Source organism: Borostomias antarcticus (assembly GCF_949987555.1).
Source record: "Borostomias antarcticus genome assembly, chromosome: 6".
NCBI classification, from domain to species: Eukaryota; Metazoa; Chordata; class Actinopteri; order Stomiiformes; family Stomiidae; genus Borostomias; species Borostomias antarcticus.
Genome location: NC_140239.1, coordinates 28209815 through 28237711, shown reverse-complemented (window position 1 = coordinate 28237711; position 27897 = coordinate 28209815). Strand labels below are relative to the sequence as shown.

At 45.1% G+C, this 27897-nt stretch overlaps 4 protein-coding genes across 4 annotated transcripts; 1 reads left to right on the top strand and 3 right to left on the bottom strand.

Annotated features, from left to right (window-relative positions):
• Positions 1-308: 308 nt before the first annotated feature.
• rad51 (RAD51 recombinase) lies at positions 309-4702 on the top strand (the record flags this gene model as incomplete). The annotated part of the gene is made up of 9 exons (XM_084440320.1): positions 309-392; positions 932-1069; positions 1487-1604; positions 2050-2141; positions 2612-2706; positions 3019-3132; positions 3946-4075; positions 4250-4371; positions 4579-4702. 9 exons carry the CDS (start codon positions 309-311, stop codon positions 4700-4702), a joined length of 1017 nt encoding a protein of 338 aa, XP_084296446.1.
• Positions 4703-5878: 1176 nt separating this feature from the next.
• On the bottom strand, positions 5879-7993 carry haus1 (HAUS augmin-like complex, subunit 1; the record flags this gene model as incomplete). Its single annotated transcript, XM_084440119.1, has 9 exons — positions 7881-7993; positions 7545-7719; positions 7289-7424; positions 6957-7091; positions 6691-6814; positions 6396-6461; positions 6226-6297; positions 6089-6136; positions 5879-5977 (listed from the first exon to the last, which is right to left on the bottom strand). The coding sequence occupies exons 1-9, from the start codon at positions 7899-7901 to the stop codon at positions 5879-5881; spliced, it is 876 nt and encodes a 291-aa protein (XP_084296245.1). The 5' UTR covers positions 7902-7993.
• A 986-nt stretch (positions 7994-8979) lies between these two features.
• rmdn3 (regulator of microtubule dynamics 3) lies at positions 8980-18319 on the bottom strand. The gene is made up of 13 exons (XM_084439518.1): positions 18267-18319; positions 17544-17768; positions 17003-17228; positions 16247-16393; positions 15672-16020; positions 15186-15288; positions 15019-15079; positions 14819-14894; positions 12304-12381; positions 11998-12096; positions 11648-11701; positions 10963-11043; positions 8980-10058 (listed from the first exon to the last, which is right to left on the bottom strand). Exons 2-13 carry the CDS (start codon positions 17737-17739, stop codon positions 9972-9974), a joined length of 1557 nt encoding a protein of 518 aa, XP_084295644.1. The 5' UTR covers positions 17740-17768; positions 18267-18319; the 3' UTR covers positions 8980-9971.
• A 199-nt stretch (positions 18320-18518) lies between these two features.
• Positions 18519-22025, bottom strand: LOC311310005 (uncharacterized protein). The gene is made up of 6 exons (XM_084439384.1): positions 21759-22025; positions 21296-21462; positions 20919-20943; positions 20680-20793; positions 20264-20404; positions 18519-19976 (listed from the first exon to the last, which is right to left on the bottom strand). Exons 1-6 carry the CDS (start codon positions 21847-21849, stop codon positions 19411-19413), a joined length of 1104 nt encoding a protein of 367 aa, XP_084295510.1. The 5' UTR covers positions 21850-22025; the 3' UTR covers positions 18519-19410.
• Between the last annotated feature and the right edge of the window lie 5872 nt (positions 22026-27897).

The following is a 27897-nucleotide window of genomic DNA, read 5'->3' as shown; positions in this document are numbered from 1 at the left end:
TGTGAGGAGGAGATTAACTAGATTAGAACAGCTATCTATTATATTATCACACATTACATAAATCATATCTAGTAGATTGAACGATACAACCCTGCAGCCATCTGTTTGATGGCTTGGCCAGGTATGCAGCTACCTTGCTAATTTATCTGCTACCAAACCTGTTACTTATCCGGCGTTGGAAGTCATCTCTTTTTAAACTGTTATACTTTTGAGTTCGTTGCCCAGGTGTAACAGCAGTTCATATTTGATCTAGTTACCTTTTCTGTGATTTGTGTCAACAGATACACTTTTCCTATTTGTAAACCAAGATGGCGATGAGAAGCGAAGCCCGAGTAGAGGCAGAAGTAGAAGAAGAGGACAGCTTTGGGCCACAGCCTCTGAGCAGGCTAGAGGTACTGTGTGTTAGGGCTGCTCGATTAATCGGATTTTAATCTAGATTAAGATCTGGGCTGTCAACGATCATTAAAACAAAATAATCGCCATAAAACGATTTTGCACAAATCAAGTGCACCCTACACTGCAGAGCTATACTGTCTCCCATGGGAGAAATGGATCTAATCCAAAGAACATTGTTAAAAAGAAAAGCAAGTCAACATTTAATAAATTAATTGTTATCAAAGTCAATGTATAATTTGATATGTTCAGAAAATGTTAAAACTTGATAAAAAAAAAAAAAAAATCAATGAATAATCGTGTTAAATAATCGTGATCTCAATATCAATCAAAATAATCGTGATTATGATTTTTGACATAATCGAGCAGCCCTACTGTGTGTGTCCGTGTCCTCGGCTTGTCTGAAACCAGTGAGCAACGTTGTTACAGCAAAGGATACCCGTGTGTCCAGTTTCACCCGGATGTATGGATAGTGCATAGAGATATAACCTAAACAGTTTGTTGAATACTCGTGACCAGTTATGTTTTTCGCACTCAGCAATGTGGTGTCAGTGCCAGTGATATAAAGAAGCTGGAAGATGCCGGCTTTCACACCATCGAGGCGGTGGCATACGCGCCCAAGAAGGAGCTGCTCACCATCAAGGGGATAAGTGAGACCAAAGCTGATAAAGTGCTGGTGAGTTCTACATACATTTATGATATGAAAAACATTAAGAATGTTCAAGAGGTTTTGAATGACCAGTTTTCCAAGTCGGGCTCAGTAATGCAATTTATACTAATTGAAATGTGTAAAGCAAACAATTATACTATAAACAGAATGTATGGTGGTGGAATTAAGACAAAGATAGCTACACATATTACCTTAAAGGCATGGCTCTCATCAATGACATAACGTAATAATGTTGTTTAGCTTAGTGAAAATACATATTCCAAGTTAGTTTTTCTTAGATTTTGCATTGCCCGTAGCTTGTATGTGGCTTGATGAATGAAGTGATCTTACAATTGAGCATTTCTAATTATTCCAATCCTTTGAGGGAGGCTCAGATAAGAGCAGACCATAATTATATAGTTCTTTATTATGGCCCCTCTCTAGGCCGAGGCTGCTAAACTAGTACCCATGGGCTTCACTACGGCAACAGAGTTCCACCAGCGCCGTGCTGAGATCATCCAGATCTCCACTGGTTCCAAAGAGCTGGACAAGCTGCTTCAAGGTCCATACCCCTCACAACCACAATTCAACACCCACCGAGATTGAATTAAACACTGCCGTTACAATATTACCAAACCTAGCAATATGCCAGCACCTTTGTCATGGTGCAAGTTTATACCGTACATTGTTTTGATATGCAAGGTATGGCAAAATGGCATCTCTGCACTTGGGCCTTGCACTATTTTACAGAAGTGATTTCACAACCTTGGTGTACACATTCAAATGAATGAATCTCTCTCCCTCCCTCCCTCCCTCTCTCCCTCCCTCCCTCCCTCTCTCTCTCTCCCCCTCCCTCTCCCTCCCTCCCTCTCTCTCCCCCTCCCCCTCCCTCCCTCCCTCTCTCTCCCCCTCCCCCTCCCTCCCTCCCTCTCTCTCCCCCTCCCCCTCCCTCCCTTGTCCTTATCCCGTCTATGGCCTTGTTGACTCCTGTTCCCTTCCTCTGGCAGGTGGGATAGAGACGGGCTCCATCACAGAGATGTTTGGCGAGTTCCGGACAGGAAAGACACAGCTGTGCCACACCCTGGCAGTCACATGTCAGGTACGTCCTCTTAAAGACACAGCGGTGCCACACCCTGGCAGTCACATGTCAGGTACGTCCTCTTAAAGACACAGCTGTGCCACACCTTGGCAGTCACATGTCAGGTACGTCCTCTTAAAGACACAGCTGTGCCACACCCTGGCAGTCACTTGTCAGGTACGTCCTCTTAAAGACGCAATGAAATCACAAATGTACTTTTTGAGATCACATCCTTGGTCATAGTGTGTACCTATTTAACAATTTATACCAAATAATATTCTCATTTACAAGATGGGATGAATGCATGCGCCTGCATTTGAGAATTGATCGGACGCAACGTGGGCAAAGTAGCAGCTTTCATTGATTTCAAAGTACTGTATCCCTCATGGTTTATTGCCAGTGGCAATGCTGAACGCCCAATAGCTGTAGTAGAGCCAGGGGGGTTAGGGTGTCCTTTTCCTGATCCCCCCCCCCCCATTTTCTTCTCTCAGATGCCTATTGACCAAGGAGGTGGAGAGGGAAAAGCTATGTACATCGACACAGAGGGGACCTTCAGACCAGAGAGACTACTTGCTGTAGCTGAGAGGTGAGTCCCACTTGTTCCACTCTATGAAAAACGTCACGACCACAACAGTGTGACCACTGGTTTATATTGTTTGGATTACATAAGTAGTGTTGGCATTTTGGCAACTTGAAGCTGCACAGGTAGACTATTCCAGCATGAAGAGTTCTGAGGCTTGTTTGTAGTTTTTTGTTTGATTGCCATTGTGGATCTTTTATGAAATACAGGATAATGAATGAATGGATGTTTCATTCATGAAGGGCTTTGTCTTCCTACCAGTCTATTAATTTCAAAATCCTGTAACTGATCCGTGCAACATCCTTCCATCTCTTCCAGGTATGGACTGAGTGGGAGTGATGTTCTGGACAACGTGGCCTATGCCCGAGCCTTCAACACAGACCACCAGACCCAGCTTCTGTATCAAGCCTCTGCCATGATGGCAGAGTCCAGGTTGGGCCTCATTTCAGCTCTTGTTCCCTGAGCACTCTGCTTCACTGAACTAGTATACTTCTCAAACTTAATGGAGCTCCCCTCCTTAGAAGAGTCTTGGTTCAACCCCTTCCATCTCTCCTTCCCTCGCTGTCCCTCTTTCATTCCAGAAACATCTGTGATGGTGGTGTTTCTATGCACTTATAGCTTTAGATCTAGCCAGCATGTCACAGGCTTTAGACACTAATAATTCAGCACCTTGGGGGGTCTTTTATTCACCACACGGTGATGAACACAAATGCACACGGGTGATTGAGCGGCGAAAACCACACACACACACACACACACACACACACACACACGGAAATTGTTCCCTGCATTCCACCCATCCTCCAGGGGCAGCAAGGAGCAGTGGGCAGCCATCATTCATGGCGCCCGGGGACCAAGTCCAAGTGCTCCGTCCAGGTCCTGATCAGGGACAGGATAGAAGAGCATCTGTTCATCTGCATGTTTTTTGTATTGTTTTTTTTGGGAGGAACCCTCGCAAACACGGGGAGAACATACAAGCGACAGAACATGTGAGGCGACAGCACTAGGTACTGCACCAGCGTGCCGCACGTGAGCAGTGTCTTGCTCACAGACACTTCGGCACAACGCCTGAAGCTGGGATCGAACCAGGGACCTCGCAATTTCCAGCCGGCCGCTCTACCTCCCGAGCTACATGCCGCCCACTGAGGGAATTCACCTCCAGGAAATTCTGTTTCGAAGAGCAAGAGCCTCTGACTGTTTTCCCAATCTGCTAACAGCCCCTAACCTCCTCCTCCTCTCCGTCAGGTACGCTCTGCTGATAGTAGACAGCGCCACTGCCCTCTACAGAACAGACTACTCAGGCAGGGGGGAGCTGTCGGCCAGACAAGGCCACCTAGGACGCTTCCTACGAATGCTGCTGAGACTCGCAGACGAGGTATGATAGAAATATGGCCGTTAGACACGCAAATATCAGAGAAATAATCCTTCTGAAGTTAGGGTTTTCATACGGCAGACTTTTTTACTCTGAAATCATTCCGCCTCACCCTATGTGAGTGCATACCTCTGTTTACACTGTGAATTCTAATTCTAATTCAATCTGGCGCTACAGTTTGGTGTTGCCGTGGTGATCACCAACCAGGTGGTAGCCCAGGTGGATGGAGCGGCCATGTTCTCGGCAGACCCCAAGAAACCCATCGGGGGAAACATCATGGCGCATGCCTCCACTACACGGTAAGGAACCGGTGCCGAATGGTGGTGGAAGTGTGGGAACACCAAGCAGCCAGTCTCTCCCTGCTCAAACCAGTCAGTCTTTCGTGTTGGATAACGATTTAGCATTCACAACTATTGAATCGATAAAGTTTGTTAAGTAAGCAGGGAGGACTAGGGATCTTGGGGATCAAGGTTTTAGTGCTTAAAAAAAACTCCTCTCATTCCCAGACTCTACTTGAGGAAAGGCAGAGGAGAGACGAGGATTTGTAAAATCTACGACTCGCCCTGCCTTCCCGAGTCGGAAGCCATGTTTGCCATTAATCCTGACGGAGTGGGTGATGCCAAGGACTGAGAGGGCGCCATGTTGGGAGAGGGGCAGGGATGGCCATATGCCAAGACGCCCCGCACCACCAATTGCACAATGGCATACTTGCATAGTATGTCCAGTACTCCTCACCAGACCACGGATAAAAGGGTGATGTGGAGATTCAGACCATGTGAGAAGCAGAGTTGCCCACACTGCAAGATGGAACACAACAGAGAGAGGTTTTGAGGACCTTTGTGTTTTATTTGGTCGTAAAGAATTCTAGCATAGCACCTGAAATGTGAGGATTTAATTCAGTCGACTTGTAAAGAAAAATATATTATCTTTTTCTTTTGAATGTTCACTGGGTTTTGGTTTCTTATATTATTTAAAAAGGTTCATATTATTTCTGTTTGTGGATCTGTTTATTTGTGGTATTGTGTGCGTCAGATTTTTCTTTTGTGCATTTCTCTTTTTTTGATTTAAGCAATACAATAACATGCAATCTGAAACGGCATAATCCTATAATGTGTCATTTCAACAGTTTGGTCCTTCAGTTAAGTCAAATAACTATTGTCATCATTCCTAATGGCTGTATGTTATGGTTTTCTAATTTGATTCTTGAAGGGAAAATGCTTGAAGAAAAGCACCCCTCTATTAGAACTGTTGTTTTATGTTTTAAACTGTCTGCTGTCTCTTAACTGGCGTAATCTGACTTTATTATTAAACATATAATTATTGTTGTTGATGTTTTGTAATTCTGATTTATCAACAATTGAAAGCTGGGGCCCCAAAACAAACAAGTATGGAGAGATGGTTATAAATCATAATTTATAAATCCCACTCCCACTTTAACAATGTTTATGCTGCAGAAGTTCAAAGAGGCCAAAAATGAACAGATGTCATACAGTAAGTATCTCATTCCTCCACAGCTTGTTCATTTAAGATTCAAACTACAGATTTAGGATACCAAGCCTGTCATACCTTATCTCACTTAATTCATCTTTCTCTCTATTTACCCAGCTGTTTATCTTGCCTTTCTATTCCATATCAATTTCAATTCTTAAAACTAGTACTATCCAAGCAACTGTCCAAGCAACTGTATCTTAAGAAGATACAATGTCTAAGAATGTAAGAACACAGATTTCTCAGTTACATTTACAAAGCAATAATTTGCCATGGAACTGTAATTCAATTCATATTTAATTGGCTATAATACACATTTCAAAATGAACTCTCAGCTTGCCATTTCAGGGATCTTCCTTTAGGCATAGGTGCATTCATAAAGTCCACCTTCATCTCAAGTTGACCATCAATGGCAGCCTTAAAAGAATAAATGGTGTATTGTCAATTCAAAAAAGCTTTTGAACACCCAATAGAAAAGTTACACAGGATGAAATAATCCTTGTACTATCAAAAGAAAAACAAACTCACCAGTTCCCTCTTTGTCTCTTCAATTTTTACCTGCGCAAGAGAGAGGCTCTAAGAAGAAAAAACGAGAAGAAAAACAATTTAGCAAACCATAAGACATGTTAAAATATTCAGTTACTCATAAGAACAAATAAACCTACGGGACTCAAGTCTGTGTAAGGTTCCAGCTTCTTAGTCAAGGGGATAATTTCCTGTTTCAGAGCAGCGACCTCCTGTAGATGCGATGGACAGTGATTGATTTGAGAGCAACGCTGCAGTAGTGTGACGCCGTGCTGTTTGTGTCTGGTATGTTTTCAATACGGAGGCTTACCTCACAGAGCTCCAGCAGAGCTTGGTGGGACAGGCGATTCTCCATGTGTCTCGATGCCAACTGATCCTACAAGTGAGAGGCTCAGCATGAGGAAGCAATATGGCACTACAACGTTATACTTAACTAAAGCAATTACAGTGTTATTACATGGGTGTCAGACAAACTGGATTTTACTATATACCAGTGACCCAGCAGTTATATGAAGCCTGCAGTATCTGTGAAATGTGATGTGTATGTTATCCATTGTACCAGACCAGACTACAACAGCTTTTTGTTTTGTTTTTAAATCACTAACGTTAGCCATCTTGTTCCGGTATGACAGATCTTTGGACTTTGCTTTCACAAAATCCATGTTCAGGAGCTTTTCCTCTGCTTTGGCACTTTCCACCTCTTGAGCTTTGACAGTTTTGTTGAGGTCCCTGGAATTAGATGCAAATGTAAAATGAACTACCAAGATGAAAATGTCGGTTGACCTTGAGCGTTTTTGGATGAGGCTGTGGTGACTTAATTTTTTATTGATGTTGTGAACAACCATGTAGATCCTGTTAGTGGTTCTCTTACTCTTGTAAGGTCTTCCGTAGAACCAAAGTGGCTCCTAGCCTCTTTCTGAGTGCTGTGAGCTCTCTGTCCAATCTCCTGTCAGTCTTCTCTGATTCTAAAAGCTCATTGGTCAGGTTATTCACTGCAGGAACAAAGCTGCAAAAACAGCAAATTGATTAGCAGTTGTTGTTTTTTTAAGTGCTGTGCTCAGGTAAACTATCCAACAAAATATTACATTAGTCATTTAGCAAACGCTTTTATCCAAAACAACTTACAAAACAGAGGCATACTGTATGTGTATCTGTGGAATTTCGGCTTGATAGCAGTGTAGCAACACCAAAACATGAATTTACCTTCCCAGAGATGTGTCTCTGACTCCCAGTGCCATGGCATTAGCTACCAAGGCTGACACATAATCTGATGCAGGTTTTGACAAACCTCCAGAGGACAAGTCCAGTCCTTGTAAAACAACATCCTGGAGATGGACACCTGTATAAAGATGTATTAAGACATTCAACCGCATTATTATCATTACTCCCAGGTCCAAAACGGGCATTCTAGTCTGGCCTTTCAAGATTGTGTGTAAATATAGTTAACATATCCACCTACCATCTGCCTGGTACTCCGAGGCTTTCTGCCTATAATCTTCAATGAGCAAGGCTGTCTCATTGCAGCGCACTTCACTTGCTTCCGCCAGCTGATGCAGCACGTCCACCGTCCGGGTGTTGACTTCATATTGTGGAATAGTTTGATCTCCAAAGACAGAGCTCAACCACTTGCTGACCTGAAAGTGTTAAACAAGGTTCACGAATGTAATTTGCTAAAGTTTGCAACCTAGCTAGTTAACTTAACGAGTTAGTCAAGACATGAACAGAGTAGCACAGCAGCCATCTTGACAGTCACAGTGAGTTCAGCAAAGAAACTGACGATAAAGAAAATTCAAACCTTCTTGTTCTTTTCACACATTTCTGCAAACTGGCCTGACAGAATACAATACAATGATGTAGAAATTAAGTTGTGGAGAGGAATTGACGTTGTACTATTATTTATTTCGCGCCACCATTCATCCCCCAATGTCTTCCGGCTTGAGATGCATTGTGATTGGATGTTTGACATTCGAGGGTTTAGGTTGCATCGTTTTGGATGCCCGCTGGCTTCCAAACCGTGTTCCAAACCCATTCGATCGCATCTACAGAGGATCCAGTGCACAGTGGGATTGCCTTGGAATACTAATAGTATACTATATATATATATATATATATATATATATATATATATATATATATATATATATATAGTATACTAATATAAGCGAAAAACTCAAAATAATTGTACATCGTGATGATTTCTTTTGTGCAGCCAATGAGAAGATAGTTATACACAGCGTCATATAGCAACGGTCTGGTCATACACACAGTAACTTTCTCTCTGTAGGATGTGTAGACAATACGTCTTACTGAACCCATGAAACTGACCACTGCATAAAGATGAATACATTTTGATATAATTTTATTTGTACAATACCGACGACTATGGTTTGAAATGTTCAGTAGAACATTGCATCTTTCTTTCATCAGCTTGCCACTTGTAAATCAAATTACACACTTCAAAATGTTTATCTAGATTTTTAGTCCTTCATACAACCCCAGACATGACAATTAGAAGGCATTCTGATATCAAGCACTGTTTTGGACGACAGCAGGTCAGTGCATAATATGCTTCTTCCTATCTACTGTACCTGTAATAATGCATTTGTGTCCTCGAGGAACTATACTTATTGGGCTTGTAATATGACCCATAGGCCTACAGACATCTGATTAATTAAGCTTTGATCCTAGCAGACAAAATGAGACACATTCTGACCCCACAAAAGTGTATTTATTGAATGCATGTTAGGAATTCAATGTTTGACAATTATTTTCCTTCATACATGCTGAAACAGTATCTTCTTGGGAATTGAAGTGTTGCTCAACATGGCATCCATTTGAATGACTTTACATAAGGAATGTACATTGATAAAAACTGATTCTGAGATCACAATCAATAAATATTAAATAAACAGTTTTATTTGCCAGGTAGTTTTTACAACATACTAGGTATTTGTTTTGGTCAATTGGTGCATAACACAGAAGAGGACATTAGACAGGGTTCAAGGACGAGACAGGACAGTGCATGAGAAATAACTTTTCATGAAATTTAACAAACAAGAAAGTAGGAAAGAATACAACAAATGTGTCAACGTGAAACAGTTAAGTAATAATAATTTAATTTTGTGTAAGCATGAACCCAACGTCAAAAGCAAATAATCATGAATCAAAGTAATGTATATCCTTACAGTCAATAAAATTTACAATTTAGTGCTCTTCTAAAAAGCCATCACATGGGACACGAGACTTGGATTGTGCTTGTGGTTATCAATACAACTACACCACTATACTAATAACCTGAAAATATGAACTATAGCTACTAACAAAACCTGAAAATAATTAAGTCATCATTCCGTCTTTGTTAATCATGGGATTAGACAGAACGATATATGTTCAAGACTGATGTTTAATTTTACATTTAAGATGTTTAACTACAAAGTATCACTACACTACTGTATCTATATATCTACAGTGTAAGCACTGTCTAGGTGAAGTTTGAGTTGTATTTACATTTCCACAAAATGCACATATTTGGTCGGGAACATTTGCCAAAGATTCCACATGCTCAACAATAATGGTATGACTGCTTACAAGGTGCTTGAAAATTATAACAGATTAGGCAATATTGAAAAGTGGGTCAAAATACAATGCAAACATTTTTAAATAAGTAATTCAATTAAATGTATATCTCTGTTAGGCAAAAATGCCATACTGAGTTACTGACTTGGACCTGAAATAAATATATATACTTTTTATAATCTCAATCCATTCACAGTGACAATATGACAAAGATCTTCTAAGAGCAGAAGACTCCTTCGAAACAGGTGTTACTGAGCAAGCTGATTGGGCTGGTTTCCATGTCACCCAGTGGCACCAGCTGTGTCCCTTTCTATTGATCTTCACTAAACAATGGGAGATCACTTGGTCCGTCAATCAAGATCCCAAGCTCCTCCTCCAGCTTAGTGCCATCATCCTCCTGGGGAAGGGAGTAAGGTTATCACTTTATCACCATCTACTGTACCATCATTCTATATATAGGGCATGGTAAATAAGTCAATATTTTGAAAATGATCAAAGAACAGTAAATTCCATATGTAAAAAGATGATCGATTTGTTATTGAAATCCCGTAATAAATTTATATTGAAGAAATAAAACTAGATGGATACAAGGACACTACCAGCTAGGCTTTTGTCAGGTTGTTAAAGGTGCAGTAGGTGGTTTGGCTCAGAAACACTAAGTTATATTTTTTGCAATTTTCATTACATCCCGACAGCAATCAGTAAATAAATGAAGTGCTCTGACTCTAAAACGAAATAAATCAGCAGTCTGTGTAAGTTGCAAGACTGTAATATGTAACCTCGCATCACCAGACTCTCCTCGGAGGAGAAGAGCCTGGTCTCCATTCACTATCAGATTCAGATCCCGTCTACAGCACACTAACTCAAAACGGTCATCCGGCAGATGCAACTCGTCCTAGACCTGCCGTAGACCGGTAAAAAGCAAAGCCACTGGCCTCAGACTATCACCTTAGACCGGTAAAAAGCAAAGCGATTGGCCTCAGACTATCACCTTAGACCAGTAAAAAGCAAAGCGATTGGCCTCAGACTATCACCTTAGACCGGTAAAAAGCAAAGCGATTGGCCCCTACCTACAACAAACTGTCATCCAGCGGATGCAACCTTGCCTTGACCGGATCTAAAATGCGAAGTGAACAACACTATTTATTTTCCTCCAGTTTGGAGGAGTGGCTTTGAAAGGAGGCCTGAAGGGAGGGGCAGGGATTTTGTGGGTTGCATTTTTCAAAATCTTTCAACATTTTTCAGAAGACTAACAGGAAATGACAAACCTCCTACTGCACCTTTAACTGATGTTGGCTTACCTCATTAGCAACGCTAGGCATTTTCAAAGCCAGCATGGTCCAATGTTTTGCTTCTGAAACATTCCCAAGCTCCTTGTGACACTAGAAATCCAGGAACAATCACAACAATCAATTCTATAATACTACCAACAAAGATAATGAAAAATTGATAGCCACTCCAGCGTCTTAGGTGGAAAGGGAATTTTCGTGAGACAATTCGTAAAACAATAATACTAATACATTAGAGGAAGATAACCAACTGTTCCAATAATAATAATAAATATTTAGTGCCTTTACAAATGATCAAAAGCACTATGAGACTACATTACCTGTGCTTAGAGACCATACATACTATACTGTAGGATGGTCACTTGTTTAAGAAAGAAGATGCACTTGTGAGTTCTGGCAAGTATTAGTACACTGGCTTTTCCTACGTTAAATGTAATTATTGTTAGACGCTTTGGATAAAAGCGTCTGCTAAATAACTGTAATGTAACGTCCTTGTTGAAGGTTATACACCTTTTTACTAATGTGGGACTTTTTAGTTTTTACACCAACGACTAGGAAGCTGCTAGGAATCTGTTAAAGTACCTTATGTGTTGAGTTGCTTATATGTCTGTAATTGTGTATGCCGCCTTCTTAAAAGAGATGTAAATCCCAATGTGATTTTCTCTGGTAAAATAAATGATAAATAAATAAAATGTACCTTGGCAATGTAAAGTCTCGCTGTCTTGGAGAATCCAGGGTTGAGCGTCTCAGCCTGAAATCAAACAAAACATGACCAAATTGAAGGAATACTATGTTTATAGGATTTCTTTGCTTGAGGGCCAGATTAGCCCATTTTTATGGTCATAAACATAGAAGGTTGTCGTCTTATCCATGTTTGGTTAGTAGCGACAGGCTGTTACCCAGGCTAATGTATATATAAATATATGTATTTGTTTTATTTTTATTCATGTTTTGTTTCATTTCATTGATATATTGTAGTCTAATCTAATTGATATCTTTAGCCCAGGCTAAGGGTCTTTTTAATCGACTCCATCATCGATCTAGAACCTTGAGGAAGTTTTCCAGGGCTTCCTGGAGAGTGGACGTGGGTGGGGTTTCATACAAGGCAGCAGCAGCCTTCCTCTCCAGCCAGCCCAGACTGGACACCTACACAGGAACAACATAACAGGGCCCCATCTCAGTAAACAGCGCACATATTCTATGCCATGCACGTCTTGACACATCTTGATTGAAATATGACTTCAGCAGTAGACATGGCATGACACAGCCCTTTTCTTTTTGCGATATCTTGCTGCCAGTAGAACAGCTTCGGATGGAAAGGGATCTGTTGTGAAGATCTGTTCTTTTTTTCACCTCGTAACACCAGCGCCCCAGTAGGTAGAAGCACAGTGGATCATCGTCCCTGAGGGCAATTGCTCTGTCTAGATGTTCCTAAAGCAGAAAGATGAGATCTGTATTGCACACGTGTAATTAAAGAAACAATTCAAAGGTGGCGACTGTTCAAAATCTGCATCTGGACCAAGCCCCCAGGATTCGAAATCTAAAGTGAAGGCCTATTGAACCGCGCCATCTTGGCTAGATTTGTAGTCATTTGGCTATTTCCGGTGACTTTTGTACTTGCGCAGTTGAGCTTTTCTGTCCGACGCGCGTCCACGAAAAAGTTCACCTTTATGTGAAATGTAGACGTATGTTCTCGGCTCTCCCCGCTTTGATTTAGCAATGAAAACCGGCTTGCATATTAAACTGTTTTTGTCAAATATATCCATTGGAGAAATTATTTTTTCATCCAGGCATCTTAGTTTTAACAGGTTAAATATAACTGAACATGTTTTGTTTGCTAGTAGATGGTATTCATTCCGTTCGCGATAACGTTATTGCAGCCAGGCTAAATTCCTCCAGGGAGCCAGTGACCGGCGAGTTGAAGAGCTTCACTCCCCGCCAGCAGGAGCTTTGGCCGCCGCTACCGCATCTCGGATAACCCGCTGAGTTCGTGGCTGCTATTTCACACTCGCCCTCGATCAATCCCAATACCGATCCATGGTAATAATGAATCAATCGTTCAGATCGGCAGTGCTGCATGCATGTTACAACATCATTGTTAGCTTTATTAACATAACCATAGCCTACATTTATCTCTCTAACGTTAGGCTATCCATCTTACACCAGTCGGCCATTCGATAGCTAGAAGCGGTCAACGCCAACGTTGACTGAAAACACCCAAACTCAGTGTATCGTTTCATCTTCATGCTACACATCAACTCCTTTCCATTGTATGTGAATAAATTACTGTTATTCAAAAAATATCCCATTTCTATCCATTCCTGGAAAAGGCTAATAATTGCTGTCAAATGATCACTCCAGTTTATCACCGTATCCCACTACCATTTCACCTATGCACAAGAGGTTGTCTTGTGGTCATTTTCATTAAAAAATGATTAGCCTGATCAGTTTGTTGTATGTATTAAGCCCTTTTTGAGCGGTGTGCTTTGACTACTCTCCTTTTTTGTGGTCATTTTCATTAACACATTTGATTAAACATCCGCACTGGCCTATGAACGGCTAAAGATTCCCCAGGCAGAACTGGTTGATGCTGCTAGGGAAAGGGATGTCTGGGGCTCCCTGCTGGAACTGCTGCCTCCGCGACCCGACCCCGGATAAGCGGATGACGATGGATGGTATTAAAAGACTTTAGCCGGGACCACGTTGATGTTAGAATTAATAGGCTACCTTTATTTGTGGTACTTGAACTTGTGTCTGCGTTTCTGGCTTGCCATCATGGATGTATTGTTCATAGGCTATGTTTATCGGATGAGATGCAGTTGTCCGGGCAGGTCAGCTAATGTGATTTACGAATGGAAATACATGCTTGGGAATATTGAGACATTTCAAACTTCCTCTGTTAAGGTGGTGCTGGGGACAGCGCAGACGGCCTGCATGGCAGTAAATTATCAAAAATTAGGCAAAATCTATCTATGAAAATAACCTCAGATTGAAACATATTTTGTGGTGAATAAGGCGATATAGGCTTAATGTGTATTTATACGGAGATAAGATTCGATTGATCAAGGGTGAATGTGAAATAGCAGCCACGAACTCAGCCGGTTATCCGAGATGCGGTAGCAGCGGCCAAAGCTCCTGCTGGCGGGGAGTGAAGCTCTTCAACTCGCCGGTCACTGGCTCCCTGGAGGAATTTAGCCTGGCTGCAATAACGTTATCGCGAACGGAATGAATACAATTATTGTTAGTCGCTTTGGATAAAAGCGTCTGCTAAATGACTGTAATGTAATGTAATGTAATACCATCTACTAGCAAACAAAACATGTTCAGTTATATTTAACCTGTTAAAACTAAGATGCCTGGATGAAAAAATAATTTCTCCAATGGATATATTTGACAAAAACAGGTTAATATGCAAGCCGGTTTTCATTGCTAAATCAAAGCGGGGAGAGCCGGGAACGTGCGTCTACATTTCACATAAAGGTGAACTTTATCGTGGACGCGCTTCGGCCAGAGAAGCTCAACTGCGCAAGTACAAAAGTCACCGGAAGGCCAGAAAAGCACAACTGCGCAAGTACAAAAGTCACCGGAAATAGTCAAATGACTACAAATTTGCCAAGATGGCGCGGTTCAATAGGGCTTCATTGTTGATAGCAGTCAGTGAATGGAGTGGCTGTATCCAGTTCTATTAATACATCCATGATCTGGACCTGACAACCATCAGTTACCAATGTTAGTCCTCTGGTGCCCTCTTGTGGTAGAAACATATCCATTCCCCTCTTGAGAATTGCAGTTGTGTTCTCAAATAGCCTTCAAATACACTCTTGTGACATGGTATCGTTGAGTGAATCGTTAGGTACAAAGCCGTTACCTTGAGAATGTGGCTGCTTTTCAGTTTGCCGTGCATGCTCTCGTAATGGCAGGTGAGACCTGTGAGAACTGCAAACCTGTAGAAGCACCAACCAAATCAAAACCTTCTTAAACACTTTTTTTTTTTTACAAATGTTTTTTAATGAAAGAGAATGTATGCCGGACTATGTTGTTGATGTTGTTGTTGTTGTTGTGACTCACCACTTGTGGCATTCAGCATTCAGGCCATTTCTCTTCAGAGCAATCTCTGCCTCCTCCCGACCTGCAGGGTAGAGTTCAAATGTCCAGAGAAATTAGACTTCCTTGAGAAGGACACGTTTAAGACATCTCAGATTCATAATGAGCCAGGCTCTGTATGCGCGTGTCACCTTGCTCTGCATAAGCCTTCTTCTCCACTATGTCTTCAGTGGACTCATACATGTCACTGTAGGCACGTGCCAGTCGCCATAGAAACTCCCGGCTATCTCCATACTGGTAGCAAAGTAAACAATAAAACGGGTGTCAATAAATGGTAAACGGACTGCACTTATATAGCGCTTTTTCCACCTTAGCGGCACTCAAAGCGCTTTACAATGGCTTCTCATTCACCCATTCACACACACACTCACACATCAATGGCGGTAGCTGCCATGCAAGGTGCTAACCTGCTCATTGGGAGCAATTTGGGGTTAGGTGTCTTGCTCAAGGACACTTCGACATGTGGACAGTCGGAGCTGGGATTCGAACCACTGACCCTTCGATCATTGCACGCCCCGCTCTACCAACTGAGCTACAGCCGCCCCATAGAAATATGGCAAGATCACCAATTGCATAAACCAAAGCCAACCGCTGCCCCTACCCTCCCTATAGCCCACCTGTGCCTTGTTGGTCAGCAGAAGGTGAAAACCCTCCACCTTCAAACTGGCACCGCCCGTATGGAGGATATCACTCTGCGCCAGGAGCAGTGCCAACTCCCCGCTGGGCACCTCTGCCACCAACTCCACCATTTTCTCTTCCAGCTGCTGTGCCTTCTCTTCCTCCTCCTCCTCCTCCGCCTCCTCTCCCTCTTCTTGAGAGTCTTCCTGTCGTAGAGTGAGGACCGTGGCGCAGCTCTGGTCCTCCTCCTCCTCTGACTCCTGCTCCGGTTCCCTCTCCCCTTCCTTGTCAGTCTCTCGGTCCGTGTCTCGGTCCGTGTAGTCCGACTCGGCATTGGCCGTTGAGTATCTTGTGTAGATCAAATAAAATCAAATAAAAGATAAATAAGAGCGCATTACCAACGCCGCCACTGAGTAGTTGAGCGATAGTCAGCGAGCTATGCGTCACGCATCAGTTAACACACCCATTGGTTTACAGATCACGCCAATGAGAAGACCGCACTGTGAAGTGCGAAGCTCAATTCATGCGGAGAGTCTGTGTTCGATCTCTTTAACATATGAACGGTCTTGCTCACCCGCCCTCGCTGGTCTCCCCTCCGTATGAGCCGGCCGCGCCCTGGCTGGCGGTGAAGTAGACGGAGCTGGAGCTCATGGAGTCGGCGCGTTCCCTGTGGACGACGTGGCGTCTTCGGCGCGCCCGCTGGCTCTCCTCCATGCCTTTCCTACGTCGGGGTGAGAGCAGCGCGGGAAAACACATTTGAAAACATATTTGAGTAAGGATCATTAGAGAATCAGCCTACTTTTTATTTAATTTCTGATATACAGGAGCATTTCTTATCAAGCTATGACAATTTAGTAGAATGGCTGATGTACCAACATATTCAAAGAAGGGTGTAGATTCAGATCGTAATCTTGAAAGTGAGTGGAATTTGTGCTGTAATGGTGCTATAGCCTAAACATTAATATTCCTTAAATTGGGTTATACACACAGCAGGAAAGACATCTGCTCTGGATTAACTTTTACTTTCACTTCTTCTACACAGTGAGTCTGATGAGGCCATTGGGGGAAAAATATATCTGCACTATGAGCATTAAAAGAAGAGAGATGTCAATCCAGGTCTCTCTCCTTACTGGTCTCCCTTCCTGATGTGCGGTGTAACCCACATTTCTTTTGAGAATATTGACATAGACGTCTCCATCCCCCCCCCCCCTATATATATCAACATATCCAACTAACAACGCATCCCAAATAAATGTGTTCCTTTGCTTTCAACTACAACGGTCCAGCGCGTGGGGCTGGGTTGGCGGGTCGGCGGCCCGCCTCCACTCACTTGACGTCCTGGACGATCTGTTGGGCGATGACCTGCAGGCCCCCGCGTAGCTCCACCACCTCGGAGCGGAGCGATGCCACGCAGGCCAGCACCTCGTCCAGGCGGCTCTTCAGCTCGGCCTGCTGCTCCGGGGACAGGCCCGGTACCAGGACCGCCGCCGCCACCAGCACCTGCTCCTGGGCCAGCGCCTGCTCCTGGGCCAGCGCCTGCTCCTGGGCCAGCACCTCTGAGGATGGAAACGGGGAGGAGACGAAGCAGGGGGAGGGCGGAAAGAGGGCGCGGGGTAAATAAAGCATGTGTGGACTGTGGAGATATGGAACAGCGTAAAGGCCAATTTATACTTCGTCGTACGACACTTTTGAAAGTAAAGATAAAAGATAGATACAGACAGTGAGCCACCCAAAAGCACACACACCTGGATGAACGCACATTATGCCCTGTGTTCACATCAGTGAGCCGGCTTGTACTATGTGGCAGCACTTTAGCTTCAAGTACTGTAATCTATTATCGGCTTCTATTCTGTGCCATGCCAGCCATTTACCTTTAGCAAGCGGCTGGAGGAGAGCGCCTCCATCAGTGATGTCCGTCAGCTGTGGAGCGGGGCTGAGCCGATCAAGCAATCCTTGAGAACGTCTTCTGTTGACTTCTTTGTAGATTAGGAATGCAACCAGGCCTGCCCCTGCTGTGGCCCCAACACCCAGGCCGATCATGCCATGTCTTCCCATCGAAGGGGTCATGTTACGCCAAAGTGAGACTGCCTTGGAACCTATGTAAGACAATTGCCGTTGCTCGTGGTCAGACTCATTTGTTAGTCAAATAGAAGTACTTCAGTTAAACCGTCATGGTGACGACAGTACGCACTTTCGTTTTCAAAATGATGCAACTACGAACGAGGTTCGCTTTTAGCTGTTAGGTAACGTCACGAGTACATAACAGACTCAATTCACTGCTAGATTGGTAGCTAGTGCTATCAATAAGAAATAACTACAGAATAACAGTAGTGTTTGGTTTAATTTCAATTCCTTCACTTGTATCATTTCGAATCGCCATGTTTAACAGTAGCCAGCCGCCATGTCTGGAAGCTAACTCGTTACATCAAATAATCATAAAGCAAGACTATATATGGGCAAGCTAGACAGCTTCCGGTAGCTAAGATGACAGCGAGCTGACAGAACGGATGGATCTCTAGGATGATGCAAGGATGTGGTCCTCACGCCTGTTTGATCAATTATTAATTCTCATACAAAGGCTAACATTCACTCACAAAACCACCATGACCAAACGAGTCTTAGCTTTCGCCTGCGCGTCGATATCTGTGCCCAGTGTCAGAGGGTATACAAATGTGGGGATGCCCTGAATTGTGCTACATAATAATAATTCCGACGGGAAACTATGAAACAGCATTTTCATGAAACATTGTACCACACAGGTTTCATTATTATTCTTTTGCTTATTTGCCAAGGACAGATGGGAGTCATAATCTATTAATTGAATCAGACAGGAATTATCTTTATTTTCTACACAGTGTATTTCTATTTACATATATGTTAAAGGGGTAGTGTGCTATTTTGGACATTAGCCCTATTTGTGATCTGTCTACCATGAACCTGAAACAAAGAAGCCATAATTTCACTGATCGTTCCAGTAATGAGCTAGCTGCAGTTTTTCTGCAGGCTCTCATTGGGCTACAATGGAAGTCAATGGGGCACCCGTAAATGCTTTAGAAAAACGATGATAAATGTGCTTTTCTGAGACGGGAAGCACAGGCTGTAATCTTACCAGTCTCAGTATGCTCTCCTATGAAATCGCAATCCCAATATTTTTAGGTGTTTGGCATGACTTGCATATACTCCTCCATGGCAGCAGCAAAAACAAGCGCCAGGGGAATGACCAAGACATGCCAAGCATGTAAAAAAAATTGGATTGCGATACATCAAACTGAGACTGGTAAGATTACACCCTGTACTTCTTATACTCATAGATGCAGGAGTTATGTATGGGAGAGGCTTCCACAAGGCTACAAAAACAGTCCAAATGTGTTCCAAGCAGCGGTAATGGAGGTGTTAGCTGGCCTCGATGCCAGCCATCTCTGACAATTTTGTAGTTTTTCCAATGCATTTCCATATGCCCCATTGACTTCCATTGTAACCCAGCGAGAGCCTGCAGAACAACTGCAGCTAGCTCAATACTGGAACGACCAGTGAAATTATGGCTTCTATGTTTCAGGTTCAAGGTAGACAGCCCACAAGTAGGGCTAAATGTCAAAATAGTGCACTACCCCTTTAATTTAATTGAGAGGTTGTTTACTTCCACACATCAGTTTTGGACTTCATTACATTTCAAAAACACTCCTTATACAATACAACCTTTCACTTAAACGGAGTAGCCAATCCTCATCTGGCTGTCCATCATTGCCACATCCACAAGAGGTTGGAATTGTGGAGTGGCATGAAGAGGAGGCCTTCCAACAAGTCCTCAGTGTCACCCCTGCCCTTCACCCTGGGATTCCTCTTTCCAAGTTTTTTTGGGCTATCATGAGCTGCAGAGTCACCTGCTGCAGAGCTGCAGCGATCCCCAGGTCCTGAGCTGCAGGTCTCTCCTGAGGTCTCTCCTGAGCTCCTGCTCTCCCTTGTGGCTGCGTTCCCACAGGTCCCAGTTCCTGTGCTCCCGCAGACCTTGGTGTTTGAGTTCCTGGGGTCCTCAGAGCCTGACCCTGTCCCCGACTCCAGCCCTGTTCCAGATCTTGTCCCAATCGTTGTCTTCTTAGCTGTGGCTGTTCTTAACCCTCTCAGTAGCCTCAGACCTGTTAGCCTCAGTCTCAGTAGCCCCAGTCTGATTAGCCCCAGTCTGATTAGCCCCAGTCTGGTAGTCCCAGTCTTATTAGCACCAGTCTGATTAGCCCCAGTCTTATTGGCCCCAGTCTGGTTAGCCTCAGTCTGGTTAGTTTCAGCCATGTTAGCCCCAGCAAGAGGGCCTGGGGAGACAGGGGGAGAGGAGCGTGTGAGCGTGTGTGTGTGTGTGTGTGTGTGTGTGTGTGTGTGTGTGTGTGTGTGTGTGTGTGTCCGTGCGTGCAGAAATGAGAGAGAGAGAAAGAGTTTTTTTTTTTTATTGAAGTGAGTGAGTTAATGCTGTTTATGTGTGTTATTGTGATAGTACCTGCCAAGGACACTTTCCCTTAGGCTATAGTAGCACCAATATAGAGATGGCTTGAAGATGGTCAGCAAGGGATGTTGGGAGTTGTAGTATGAGCTTAAGCCAGACCTTGTGCTTGACAGCTGCTGTTGTCTGGGTCCAGGCTGTAACCAGGGGCGCAGTCACAGCTGTGAGTCAGGTTAGGGAACTCGGTACAGAAATGCTCACATCCTCCATTTCTATACAGGCAGCCATAAGAGGAACCCTGGACTGAGGAGGGTAAGAGACAGAGCAACATTAAAGAGCTTGAGGTGATGGATTCAGGGGTGATGTATTTCTAAAACGTATGCCGTTGATTCAGTGATTCGTCAGACAATAATCTGGTTTTCCAGATTTCATCTTGCCAAGTGAGAGTGCGATCACCATGAAATTATGATTGATTGATTGATTGATTGATTGATTGATTGATTGATTGATTGATTGATTGATTGATTGATTGATTGATTATGAGTGATTAGTCACGACTGGTGGACTCCTCTACGCACCTTTATCACAGTCCCGCCCTTCAAATCCAGGAGGACATATACAGATGTAGTTATTCATCTGATCCACACAGGTGGCTCCGTTCACACATGGCCCAGACTGGCACTGGTCCGCTTCTACACACCGAAACAAACAGGACCAGATGCTCTGTGTCGTCCGATTGGCGGGTGGATCCGTGCAGATTGCCACCATTGCATTTCACCACAGCGCAGCTAGGAGTTTAAAAAAAGATCCCACATACCTGAGTATGTTGTCCAGAACTGATTCTGAGCACAAGAGGAAAGAGAATGGACGGTTATAGAGAAAGAGAAAAGACTCGAGATCTGGTATAATGTTGCTGAGATGTTTGGATATCTGTACTTGTGACTGTATAATGTCCTATAGTAACTTATATGGTGAATGGACTGCACTTATATACCGATTTTATCCAAAGCGCTTTACAAAGGCTTCTCATTCGCCCATTCACACACACATTCACACACCAATGGCGGCAGCTGCCATGCAAGGTGCTAGTCTGCTCATTGGGAGTAATTTGCGGTTCACTGTCTCGCCCGAGGACGACATGTCGACAGGAGGAACCGGGATCCCAACCCACACAATACATTTGAAACCACTCACTAATTGTTCGGGGATGGAGAAGATCTCGCTGGCCTCCTCGTAGGAGCACACCTCCTCCAGACACTCCCTCTCCAGGTCTCCCAGTCTCAGCTCCTCTAGCATGAAGTTAGCGCGCCGCGAGCGCTGGTGGAGCAGAACGCCGCTGGCCGCTTGTCTGTCCAGGAACACTGGGACGAACACAGCGTAAGAAACAAGATGGTGGAAGTAAATCAACACAGCATAGTTATTTGGTCAGAGATTTGAGCAGTTATCTACTGCAGAGCCGGCAGCGTGGATCGGATATCGGCCCATACGACGCATCCCAAAGAAGTGGTGTTGATCAAAGATCATGTTTCCCTTTTTCTATGACCAGGGCAGAATGGTCCAAGATCAACAATCCTACTCCTATTCTGAGTCACCTCAATACATTCACACAATAGTTGACTGGCTTTCATCTCCCGTCCACCCCAGACGTCCAACTCACCTCCTGGGAGCCCAGTGCAGGCTGGGATACAGAGGGACAGAAGGATCATGTGGCCGAGCTTCACCGCCGGTCTGTCTGTGAGCGACGCCATTCCTGTGCTTTCGGGGGCTTTGGTTGAAGTTCAGTTCTCTGAAAAACAACTTCCAAATACACACAGAGGTTTACAGGAAGGAAGTCCCCCCCCCCTCTCTCTCTCTCTCTCTCTCTGGCAGACCACACAGAAACAGAAGGCTGTGAGCCCGAATGTTACACAACAATGATTGGACTAAGGTCAAGTTTGCACTACTGCTGTTAGCTACACCAACAGGAGGGGATATTATACATGTCTTACAGTATGCATGAGGTGAGGTGATTGTAATTGATGTGGGGATCAGACCTGCTGGGTCTAATAAGATTTGATTGTATTTCAATTACTTAATACCACTGGGTCCCTGTAGGAGATGTAGCTAATACCTCATCCACTGGAAGAGCACACATCTTCTTGCTAGTAAGTAACCGCTCAATCAAAGTGTACTGTCCAGGGGTTTAGAAGCAGACCCCCTGGAGTAGGGCCCAGGATGTCACATTCTCAACCATGCAGATCCAGGCCCTGCTCTAGGCCCTGCTCTAGGCCCTGGTCTAGGCCCTGCTCTAGGCCCTGCTCTAGGCCCTGCTCTAGGCCCTTCTCTAGGCCCTTCTCTAGGGCCTGGTCTAGGCCCTTCTCTAGGCCCTTCTCTAGGCCCTGCTCTAGGCCCTGCTCTAGGCCCTTCTCTAGGGCCTGGTCTAGGCCCTTCTCTAGGCCCTGCTAGGCCCTTCTCTAGGCCCTGGTCTAGGCCCTGGTCTAGGCCCTTCTCTAGGCCCTGCTCTAGGCCCTGGTCTAGGCCCTTCTCTAGGCCCTGCTCTAGGCACTTCTCTAGGCCCTGGTCTAGGCCCCGCTCTAGGCCCTGCTCTAGGCCCTGGTCTAGGCCCTTCTCTAGGGCCTGGTCTAGGCCCTTCTCTAGGCCCTGGTCTAGGCCCTTCTCTAGGCTAGGCCCTGGTCTAGGCCCTTCTCTAGGCCTTGCTCTAGGCCCTGCTGTAGGCACTTCTCTAGGCCCTGGTCTAGGCCCTGCTCTAGGCCCTGCCCCAGTGCTGATAGGCTACTAGTCAATGTGTTGTGGCCGGTTTGTGTTGTCGGGTCAGAGCCAGTCAGGAACAGTGTAGCTCTCTCTGGGCCACCCTCCTGCACCACTGGGGAAGACCGTGTGTCGCTAGCCCACTCAGGGGCCGAGTTGTGGGGTTCGTGGCGTGGATAGGGGCGTGATGGCGAGACTCCGCCCCCCTAGTTGTGGCTCACTTCCATTGTGTTGTGGCTCACTTCCGTTGTGTTGTGGCCGGTTTATGTTGTGTTGTGGCCGATTTGTGTTGTGTTGTGGCCGGTTTTTGTTGTGTTGTGGCCGGTTTGTGTTGTGTTGTGGCCAGTTTGTGTTGTGGCCAGTTTGTGTTGTGGCCGGTTTGTGTTGTGTTGTGGCCAGTTTGTGTTGTGGCCAGTTTGTGTTGTGTTGTGGCCGGTTTGTGTTGTGTTGTCAGCTTTTTGATGAGTCGTCACTTTTTTTTGATGCCTTGTCACTTTTTTTGATGCGTTGTGTTGTGACACTTCAGGGCCACCGTAATATCTGACCTGCATTTCTGCTACTCAGTGCCAGTTTAATGTTAACAAATGTCAGTATGCTACCTGGAGATGCTTTTATTCTCTTAAACCTGTCTAGTTTTTTGTTTGTTTGTTGTTTTTTGTATTTTTTTTTAAACCCTTTGTTCATTCTCTGAAATGCGTTATCATTGAACTGGCACTGAGTAGCAGGAATACAAGTCAGATATACTCCTGATGACTGCGAAACAGGAGCCATGTGACCACAGGAAGACAGGTGGCTACGGTCCGTCTAATTAGCAGAGGTGGAGGCCACCGGCAGAGCCTAAACCATCTTGTTAGTGTCCCCCTGCTCCAGCCCCTGGGCGCTGTGTGGTGGCAGTTTCCTGTTCCCGTGTGGTGGCAGTTTCCTGTTCCCGTGTGGTGGCAGTTTCCTGTTCCCGTGTGGTGGCAGTTTCCTGTTCCCGTGTGGTGGCAGTTTCCTGTTCCCGTGTGGTGGCAGTTTCCTGTTCCCGTGTGGTGGCAGTTTCCTGTTCCTGTGTGGTGGCCGTTTCCCCCAGGTCCTGAGCTGCAGGTCTCTCCTGAGGTCTCTCCTGAGTTCTCTCCTGAGCTGCAGGTCTCTCCTGTTGTTCCCCAGACCCCCTCTGTGGCTGAGCTCCTGCTCTCCCTTGTGGCTGCGTTCCCTCAGGTCCCAGTTCCTGTGCTCCCGCAGACCTTGGTGTTTGAGTTCCTGGGGTCCTCAGAGCCTGACCCTGTCCCCGACTCCAGCCCTGTTCCAGATCTTGTCCCAATCATTGTCTTCTTAGCTGTGGCTGTTCTTAACCCTCTCAGTAGCCTCAGACCTGTTAGCCTCAGTCTCAGTAGCCCCAGTCTCATTAGCCCCAGTCTGGTAGTCCCAGTCTGATTAGCTCCAGTCTGATTAGCCTCAGTCTCAGTAGCCCCAGTCCGGTTAGCCTCAGTCTGGTTAGTTTCAGCCATCTTAGCCCCAGTACAGTTGACTCCTTCCTGGAGTGCCCGCAGCCCAGAGCCACAACTGAGGTCCGGTTCCCGAGCCGTCGGCCGTCTGTGCCGAGGCTCAGCCTGCCCTGTGCTCCAGCAGTCTCCTCTGTCAGTGTCTCCTGATTCGGTGCTGCGTCTGTTCCCTCCGGGTTCCCTGGTTCCATCGGGTTTCCTGGTTCCATGGGTTCCCCTGCCCGTCTCCCAGCTGACCCAGCCTGCCCAGCTGCCTGTTTTTGGGCCGTCGGCGGCGCCTGCCGACCCCCTGCCAGACCTCCAGCGGCCGGATCCCCTCTGGCCCTCGGCTCAGCCCCCTGGCCCTCGGCTCCGCCCCCTGGCTCCGCCCCCTGGTTGTCCGCCTGAGGCTCCCTGGTCTGCCCATCTTCAGAGCTCAGGTTGTCCCCTACAGATCCTGGACAAATCTCTGGCTTCTACAAGAGAAAACATTTATATGTTACTACTGTAAGTAGTTGATGTATGCAAATATCCTGTCTTCTAAAGTGATGACTTGAACTTTCCGTTCATTTCCATGCTATGTGTAGAACTATGAATGAGAACAGGGCACCTGTCTTTCGTAGAAGAGGATGTAGGCGCTCTTCTCTCGCAGGCGACACACTGACGCTCCGGTGGTTTCAGAGACGTTGAGGTCATTGTAGGAGAGCCAGCAGTCGTTCCCATCTCCCGGGCCTCCATCAGCATAGACGCCATCGCTGATGTAATGTCCTACAGGATAGAACAAGTTGAGGGTGGATCACAAAGAACCCAGAACACAGGGGACAGAGTCAGCACAGGAAATGGAGAAGACGGAGAGAACAGGGAAGACAGTTATTGGTCCAGTAACGCAGAACACAAGGAAATCAGACGCTACAAGGAGAGGGGAAACAGTCAGTTGATGTGATCAGACGTGTATAACGTGTGTGTGTGTGTGTGTGTGTGTGTGTGTGTGTGTGTGTCTTGATGATGTGTGCGTGCTTTAACTATGAGACAGAAGCCATTTCATGTCTTATCCAGTCCAAACTAGGCCTCACCTGATGTGGTAGAGGAGCCTATGTGGCTCAAAACGCTGACAAGGCGGTATCTGCACCCTCCCTGACACGAGAGAAATACAAGCTAGTAATTACTAACACACACATACCAGCTTTATACAATACACACAGAATCAACATGATCATGCCTGATGTCCTGATGTGTTATTCTCAACCATACAGTCGGCTGCTACCTTCTCTTTGAGTGTTTGATTGTGTCTCTCTGAGTCTACAGTATCTGTCTCTGTCCTCCTCACCACGTAGTCGCTCCCCTCTTTCTCTGGCTCGCTCTCCTTTGTGCTCAGAAGGACTGGATCAGCAAAGGACAGGGCAAGAAAAGACCAGTCTGTTCTTTATGCTTGTTCTCCAGCTCTGACTAATAGAGTGTATTCTACACCTGGTCCGTTCTGTGTGAGCTGTAACGGCACAGAATCAGAACCCTTTTCTGTGATGTTACCTGTGGCCGGTGGGGGTCTCTGGTTCTGGACGTGGTTCCGCCGGTTCTGGGTGAGAAGGACTGCGGAGTCCCCAGATGGTCCAGAGCTCACCACCAGCTCTCTGGACAGGTGGACCGGGTCCTGTGTCTTCTCCAGAGTGAAGTCTGACCTCATTCTGAACCTCTTCAGATGGAGGACCAACACCCTGAGAAAAAAAAGAAAGAATCCAGAGAGAGTTGCAGAGGAAGGTAATGTTGTAGCTGTAGATATACTAATGTAGCCAATAAGAACTATATTATTATATTCTATAAGAACAAGAACATATATGAAAGCAAATTCCTAGTACGTTGAAAACTGCATGGCAATATACAAATTATGATATGAAGAGATGTACTGTAACTGTAGCCTATAGTAAAATATAAGATGTCATTTTAGTCTTTGGTGTTGCATTTCAATGCTGTATAATTATCACTGGCAAGTGTTTGGACAATAGAGGAAGTCTTATATGTCTATATGCATGCACAGACGAGCCCACAGAGGTCATGGGTCAGCTCCCTTACCGAGGCAGGGTCAGTAGAGACCACCGCAGACCTGAGCTGGAACCCCCACAGTCACATCTGTAGTCCAGCTCCGTCTCCTACAGCAGAGAGGAAACAGCGGTCATCTCCAATATAGTTTACAGGAAGTACATGACACTGGAACACTTTTGAGCCCCGCCCACCCCCAATAAATCTATAAATGAATTAAAAATGTCTAAAAATAAACTAACAAATACTACCTGATCTACTAACTCTAACCCTAACCATAGCTAGTTGTGGCATATGGAGTTGGAGAAGGTTAGTACCAGCGCCTGGGGAGATATAGAAACCTCATCATTAAATACAACAACAGTGAATAGAGTACAGAGTGTGACACTGACCATGAAATATCTGTGAAAGCTGTCCTTTACAGAATCACCACTGATCAAATCAAGGGACAGGTTTGAGTTCTCCTCCTGTCTTGAGGACTTCATTCCGCACCTTCAAAGAAAAGGAATCAAGTTTAAACACATGATTTAGATCTGTTCCAGCTATAATTGTTGACCTGCCATATGAGTGTGAGTGTACCTCCCTCAGTGTGTGCGTGTGTGTGTGTGTGTGTGTGTGTGTGCATGGTGTGTGTATCACCTTCTACAGGTCCTTGTGCTCTGTAGCTGGAAGTTGAAATGTGATTGGATAGGGCAGGTATAGGTCCCGCCCATCGCCATTGCTTGTCCCTTCAGCTCTGGAGCCAGAGACATCAGCTGGTTCAGGAAGCAGCCAAGGAACTCATGGGCATCCTAAACACACACACACACACACACACACACACACACACACACACACAACACAGGCACGCACACACACCACACACATCACACACAAACACAGGCACGCGCACACACATAAATGAATGAAACATATTAGGGAAAACCAGGTAAGAAAATACAGTGGAACAAATTATTGCATTTTGTTCTTCGTTTCACTCACTGAAGCCTTAAAAGCTGCTAAAAAAAAGTCAAAGTCTATTATTACGGTGCCCTAACCCTAACGCCAACACTAACCCCAACCTTAACCCTAGCCCCAACCTCAACCCTAACCCCAACCTTAACCCTACCCCTAACCCAAATATGTCTTCATGGTTAAAATGCTTGAAATTGATGGTTAATAGATGGCGTCTGTAAGAACAGACATGCCCGCTATTCATACGGCGCACATAACGACATTGAATCAATAAAAAAAAGATGCCGTAACGTTACTGACCTTCTGGCCATTGTCCTTGAACTCTTCTGCCTCAGCTGACACACAGTCCTTAAAATCCCAGAGCAGCCTCTTTTTGTGGCGCCGGTCGTTGGTGAACCTGGACACCTGGATATCCACAAAGAACCTGCACAAAGAGAGAGAGATTTCACAAAGGAATTCTACGGTTGCTGTATGTGGACCATGTGTGGTGTGTGTATGTATTGCATTTTTCTTGGAGCAGCACTCTGTGAGTACCTATTGTGTACAAATGTGTGTGTGTGTGTGTGTGTGTGTGTGTGTGTGTGTGTGTGTGTGTGT